This window comes from Meleagris gallopavo, chromosome 2, assembly GCF_000146605.3.
Source record: "Meleagris gallopavo isolate NT-WF06-2002-E0010 breed Aviagen turkey brand Nicholas breeding stock chromosome 2, Turkey_5.1, whole genome shotgun sequence".
Taxonomy (NCBI): Eukaryota; Metazoa; Chordata; class Aves; order Galliformes; family Phasianidae; genus Meleagris; species Meleagris gallopavo.
In genome coordinates this window covers 29,489,149-29,495,208 of record NC_015012.2, presented here as the reverse complement: position 1 = coordinate 29,495,208, position 6,060 = coordinate 29,489,149, and the positions used below count along the sequence as shown (strand labels likewise).

Genomic DNA, 6,060 nt, shown 5'->3' with positions numbered 1-6,060 from the left:
TTTTTTTTTTTAAGAAAATGACTAAATAAAAAGTAGACTAAGACATAGACATTCATTTACTGGCAGTATTTTCTCTTAATGCAATTGTTAATACTTCCATTGGTAGAATGTTAGCTTATGCTTATGGTGTGCAACTTGAAGACCAGCTGTTTGAGAGAGTAAGTGATGCTAATTGTCAAGTTTCAGAAATGTGTTTCTACTTTGTATTTTGGTCTGGCTAAAGTCATTGAAAGTGAAATTTCCATTGTGTAATTTTTTTAATCTACACATTTAACCTTTAAACATAAGGCTACATGTTTAATACATTGCGAACATTAATGTTTTTATAGCTTTCGTATGTTTTGGTTTATATATTAAAGTATGAAACACTCAACTGATCTGCTTTTTTTTGAAAGAAACTGCATCTTTGTACAAATACTTGGATTTTTATTATATAAATGACAAGCTATTAAAAAATGTGAGCCTTTAAATACTGTAATAAAACATCTCTGCCTTTACTTCTAAAGGCCTGACATCTTGTTTACAAATTCTGCATCAATTAAACACTGAGATGTTTCTAAGGCAGAATGCTAGTTCCTTGTTAGAACAGTTTTGAAATTAAAAAAGACAACTCTCCCAACTTAGTGATATTGCCAAGTTGTTTATTGTTTACAGTTGTTTTAACTAAATTCATTTATGTTTCATTTCCTTTTGGTCTGAGTGGCACACTTGTCCTAACTTAATTTATTTCAAGGAATAAGTCTTAAAATATTTCTGGGACTACTCATTTGAAAATTGACTGTATTTTTATATATGTGAAAAAACATAACTGATGCAGTGCAAATACAGTAATACCAAGAGAGGGCATGGTGTTCGCTGCATGATATTTAGTACTAGACAGCTGAAGCTGTGTAAAGCTTTTGAGATGTGTACATGCAGTATGCTTGGGATTTGTATGTTTGTTTTTTTAACCAGGGATGCTTTTAACTTTTTAAATTGTTTTTAATTTTAATATAAGATTGTGTTATACTAGTATGCCTTTTGAAACCACTTCTAACCTTCTAACCAAACCACTTCGAGCCTTCTAAGGGTATGACTCTATCAAATGTGTGTCTGATATAAATGAAATGTGATTTCTTTTACCCTGAACAACCTTCCCAGGGAGGAAATGCTGGAAGATTTTAGTTTGTCAGATCTCACGTCTTGCTTGCTCTGCCTCAGTTCTGCCTTCCCTTGAGTATCCTTGTTTGAGATTTCTGGCTAGTGTAATACGTACTTGTCACACAGGTATTACTGTTTTATTACCATGTGCCAAATAGCTAAATAGATAACAAATGCCTCTGGTCTTCCTATTGATCAAGCTTGCAATTTTTTCCTTGAGTTCCTTTGCAAATGGGAACTCTGAGATAACGCTTCTGTGGTTGTAAGGGTTCCTAAGTATTTGTTATCAAACTCAATTTTCCTCCATTAAATTTTGAGGAATATAGTGGTATTAATTTCAAATGTGTATTGGGAGGTGATAAGTACCTGAAATGTAAAGGTAAAACACTGCATCTGCTGAAACACCACAAGCAAGCAGCACAAAGGGTCAGAAGCCTGAGCTGCTACCTCAGAAAGGAAAAGAACTGGTTCAGGATTGGAGAGTGTGTGACACAATAATGGTTTTTGGTGTCTATCCTGCCTTAATTGTTTTCTATGTAATGGCTGAATCAAAGCTCTGTAAATGACTTCTGGAACACAGTAAAAAGAGCTTGATTTTTTTCATCTGTTTGCCCCAACAGCTGCTGTATTTTTTTTTAGTCCATAACCTAGTGCCATTTGGTTCATAAATTGCCTTCAAATTTCGTTTACACATCTACAGTATTTCTTGAAGAGTGTCTTTTAATAATAATTCTGTTCCCCTCAGGATATTTAATCGCCTGTTCTGTTTTCTGATGTTACATACACTGAGTAATTTCCAGCTCAGTGATTTTCATCTGTGTGCTAGATTAACTATGTTTAAAAGCAAATCTAAAAACAAAGCAAGGAGAAGGGAACCCAGAGCTTTCATATTTTGTACAGAACTTTGCAACTATATATGTCATATAATCAGATTATGTTCTAATACAGTATCTTGAAGTAGGATAAGCAGAACAACAGCTTGGATGCTTTTAACCTTTGTAAAGGTTACGTTAGCATTAACTCTCTAAACTTTTTTTCCTTTCCTGGATGAATCTGTCCACTGCTAATGAATGACTTGACCCACTTCTTAGAGATGATTAGGAAGCAGCTTGTCTAGCTTGCTGCACATGTTTTTTACTGGCTTAAAGTTAAACACTGGAGGGAAGGAAAAAAAAAAAAAAGTGTTATGAGACTGCTGCTTTTTAAAACTATCTTTTTTGTGCATCTTTGCCTGTTTTATTAAGCAGGAAATACCTGTTCTGTCTTTCAACCTATTGGAGGATCGATGTCTTCTAAGGCAGCGGGTTGCTTGAAGTAATACATTTATGCACTTGCAATTCTTACCTGTTCTCTTACTTTGTCAGAATTTTAGAGTTTAATGCATTAGGAACAGGCAGTCCTCCCCAAAGCTTCTTATCAGCTGTACTAAAGAAAGTTGGTCAGTAATAGTTTTGTTGAATATGGCCTTGCAACTTGCATTATTTAGATACCAAACATGATAGTTACACTTGATAACTGGAATGGAATCTGAAATGGAAAGAAAGTCCTCACTGCACTAATTAGAAGCAGATACTGATTTCCCTGTTGGATTCTTTTGAATGTGATTAAAATGACAGGTTTTTACATGTACAACTTCCTGTTACAATTGAATTTACCTTCCAGTATAAAATAAATTGGTAGGGTTTTTTTGTGCTGTTCTAAACAAGTTTTAGCTGGCACAGCTGTCAAGTACATTTGTGAAATTTAAGTATGGGGAAGCCAGATATGTTGGCAAATTTAACTGAAGTGTCTGTTTTGCAACTGATACGGAAAGCAGCATTCTGCTTAGGAGTTCCTTAACCATGTGTGTTGAAATTTCATGAGTGATAGAGTCTTCTGCTGCTTTCCTACAAGACATGGATAATTGCATAGTTGTGTCTAAGAAAAGTTTAGCCATTCTAATGCTTTAGTGATGTTTCTGCATGTGGCAGCTGTGGGAGATGGCAAGCACTATTGTAAGTTACAGATCTTCATTCGCTCTGTGATAGTCTTAAGTTCCTATATTTTTAGTTCTGGGGACTTCTACCAGTTGTCAGAAATAGAAAGGTAACAAGCAGGCAGTAGAGAACAGTTTCCTTAGTCGTTGTGCTTGTTAGAGGCAGTTACCGATTTCACTGTTAGGCTCTCTTGAGCTGCTGGTTAGTGTTGAAGGATATTGTTTTACTCACCTACTTGAGTCTCCATGGTCATCCTAAGAGATGACCAGGTGACCAATAGATAAAATATTTTAAAATATTTTCTTTTAAATACTGTAACTATAATTCAGCAGAATACAAAAGTGAACTAGTTTCCTGCAAAGACAGAATCATCTAAAGTACAGGGAAATTTGTATTATATTCTTCCTGCTCCTCTTGTAAATTGTGAACTGTCTTGGTGTAAACTGTTTACTTTGTCAATAACTACCTCCTGAGTTCAGCAATAATTGACAAGGTAGACATTCCTCCAGTGAATTAAATGTATTGGTTAAATGCTGCGGGTTCTGTCAATGCTCTTCAGTTTCATCTTTTTGATTTGTAAGTTCTTGACATGATGTCTGGAAACTGGTAATTAATTATAAGACTTTGTCTTCGTAAGAAAACATTTCTAAAAGTTCTGTTTCAGAGACTGGCTTTGAAGAATATTAACTTTCTTCATAGTTGGTTAATACAGGTTTATTCTTTCAGGATGCTGAAGCCTAGTCTCGGTTCTGCAGGGTTGTTTTGTTTTTACCATCTGAAGTGAGAAGTACTTGATCTAATGCTAAACTATCAAAGGGGCTGAGAATATAGAAACTGTTTTTGTCACAATTCAAATTTTTATTCATGTGAAGGGCTAGTCAGTGGTTTCAGAAATCTGGATTTAGGTGACAAAAGCAAAAGGTGGAGGTGAATCGCTATGCCTACCATGTCAAATACAGTGAATAACTCCAGTTTGGGATGGGGTTTATTCTTGTCTTTTGTTGTGTTGAGTGACTTATGCTTCAGTGTTCCCTAAAGAATGTTTTCTGAAATGTTGACCACCACTTTATTAATAAGCATTGTAAGACAGCATGATGAGCAGTCACATAGCATTAGCTTTACAATAAAATGTTGCATTTATCCTTTTCTTACTGTTCTTGTCTGTTTATCAGGTAAAATGTCCAAAGCTATGAGCCTTCTCATTAAACCTAAATCTGATTAAATTATTACTGCTTTAATAAATAAGTAAGATCAGGTGTATACCTACTGGGTGATGGAACAATAAATATGTAAATACCTCATTTAGTTTCTAAAGGACTTAAGTTCTTAATACAAATATAAGCAAGCGCTGCTTCCTACATTAATTTACTGAAAATATGTTCATCCTAGTCTTGTTAAATCACAGTGGAAAATAGGAGCTGTTATGCTAATTGTAGTCATCATGGTGAACAGTCCTGAAAACAGCAATTTGCACCAATTTACTTTGCTTCAAAATGCATAGAGGCTACAAATACCCAAACAGGCACTGATTCTTTGAGAAAAGGTGCACAATTAAATTTAGTGAAGAGCAAGAAGCTGAAAACAGTATCCTAGTACTTGCTATATTGGGATCTATAGAGATTCAGGCCTTGGCAGTATATCCTGATCTAAGTGAGCCAGACTCATTAAAAGATGAATCTTCTCTCATTCTAGCCAAGATAGTGTGAGACAAGACTCCATGCCTATTATCAGATGCAGACGTTGCAGATGGAAATCTGTTTATTTCTGTATCTTAATGCCTTAAGGTTGCCAGAAAATGTAAGGGGAAAAAAATACATATTTTTTTTCACTGATGCTATTTCAGTAAGTTTCCAAATAATTTATCAACTGTGAAATCCAGCATCTTTCCTGCAAGAGCACATGTGGCTTGGGAACAGGCAAGAGTTATGCAACCTTCTGTAAGTCATTTTTCATTGTGTAATGGTAACGGAGAAAATATTACTTGGTGGTGAAGGCAGAAAGATGGAATTTAACAAAAATTCACCACAGCTCATGTAAGTGATTTATTGCAGGTGCTGTGGTGTAGCAAGAGAAAAAGGCAGTGGGAGTTTAAGAAGGCTGGGACTGCTCTCGCAAGCCAAGTGTGTTGTTTCACCTATATATTTTTAAGGTTTAGTTTTGCGAATGTATGCTGTAGGCACAGTATGTTCTTCTTCTAATGTAACATTATCAGTGTCAGATCTCAGTGATTCCTAAAAGGCATCCAACTTGCCTTGGTTGTGCAGTGTCGTGGCAGGCTGTTAGTTCTGTTGGGTGTAAAAATGCTGGTGTCAGCTGTGCCTGTAGGTGTGACGTGTCTCTTCTCTGAGTTGTGTGACGTGCGGTTTCTCACAATTAGCTTGGGGAAGAATAAGAAAAATAATGGAAAAAAAAAAAAAAACTGGTAATGCTTCAGTACCGAAGTTACCAAACAACTTTTTGTGCTGCATACCGTATGTCCACAGTGTAACCATATCGTTTTTGGGGCCGCGAATTTGCGGTTTTAACTCCATGACTCGTCAATATCGCCGGGTATATTAGGTGTATTTTTGTTCGGAGGATTAATTGAACGAGGGGGCGGAGAGACTAAGCTCCCCGCCCGCTTTGAAGTCGCTGCGGAGCGTGGTTCCCCGGCTCGGGCACGTGAGGAGCTCGTGCCGCGCCCAGGCGGCGCTTCCACTATACGTCACATCCGGCTCCGCGCGCGCCTGTAAGTGTCCGCTCGTTGCCACAGCGACGGAAGCCCCCTCCGCCTCTTCCGGCCTCGCATGGCGCCGTCTCTTCCGGTGCGGGGAGTACTATGGTGAGCTGGACGCGCCAGGGAGAGACGGGACGGGCTCCGTGGATGGGAGCGGGGTGCTGAAGGGGCTGGGCCGCCGCTCCCGGGCGGGCCGGGGGGGTTCCGGCTCCGAGCCCGGAGCGCGTC

General features: G+C 37.8%; 2 protein-coding genes across 2 annotated transcripts in view; one reads left to right on the top strand and one right to left on the bottom strand.

Moving 5' to 3' along the window:
- QPCT (glutaminyl-peptide cyclotransferase) overlaps positions 1-5,904 on the bottom strand; it is an 18,433-nt gene extending 12,529 nt beyond the window's left edge. The window contains exon 1 of the mRNA XM_031552178.1: positions 5,825-5,904. Within this exon, the coding sequence (XP_031408038.1) occupies positions 5,825-5,904 (80 nt within the window). The remainder of the gene's footprint in view (positions 1-5,824) is intronic.
- Positions 5,903-6,060, top strand: part of LOC100546443 (spastin) — an 18,176-nt gene continuing 18,018 nt past the window's right edge. The window contains exon 1 of the mRNA XM_010706951.3: positions 5,903-5,937. Coding sequence (XP_010705253.2) covers positions 5,903-5,937 — 35 coding nt within the window. The remainder of the gene's footprint in view (positions 5,938-6,060) is intronic.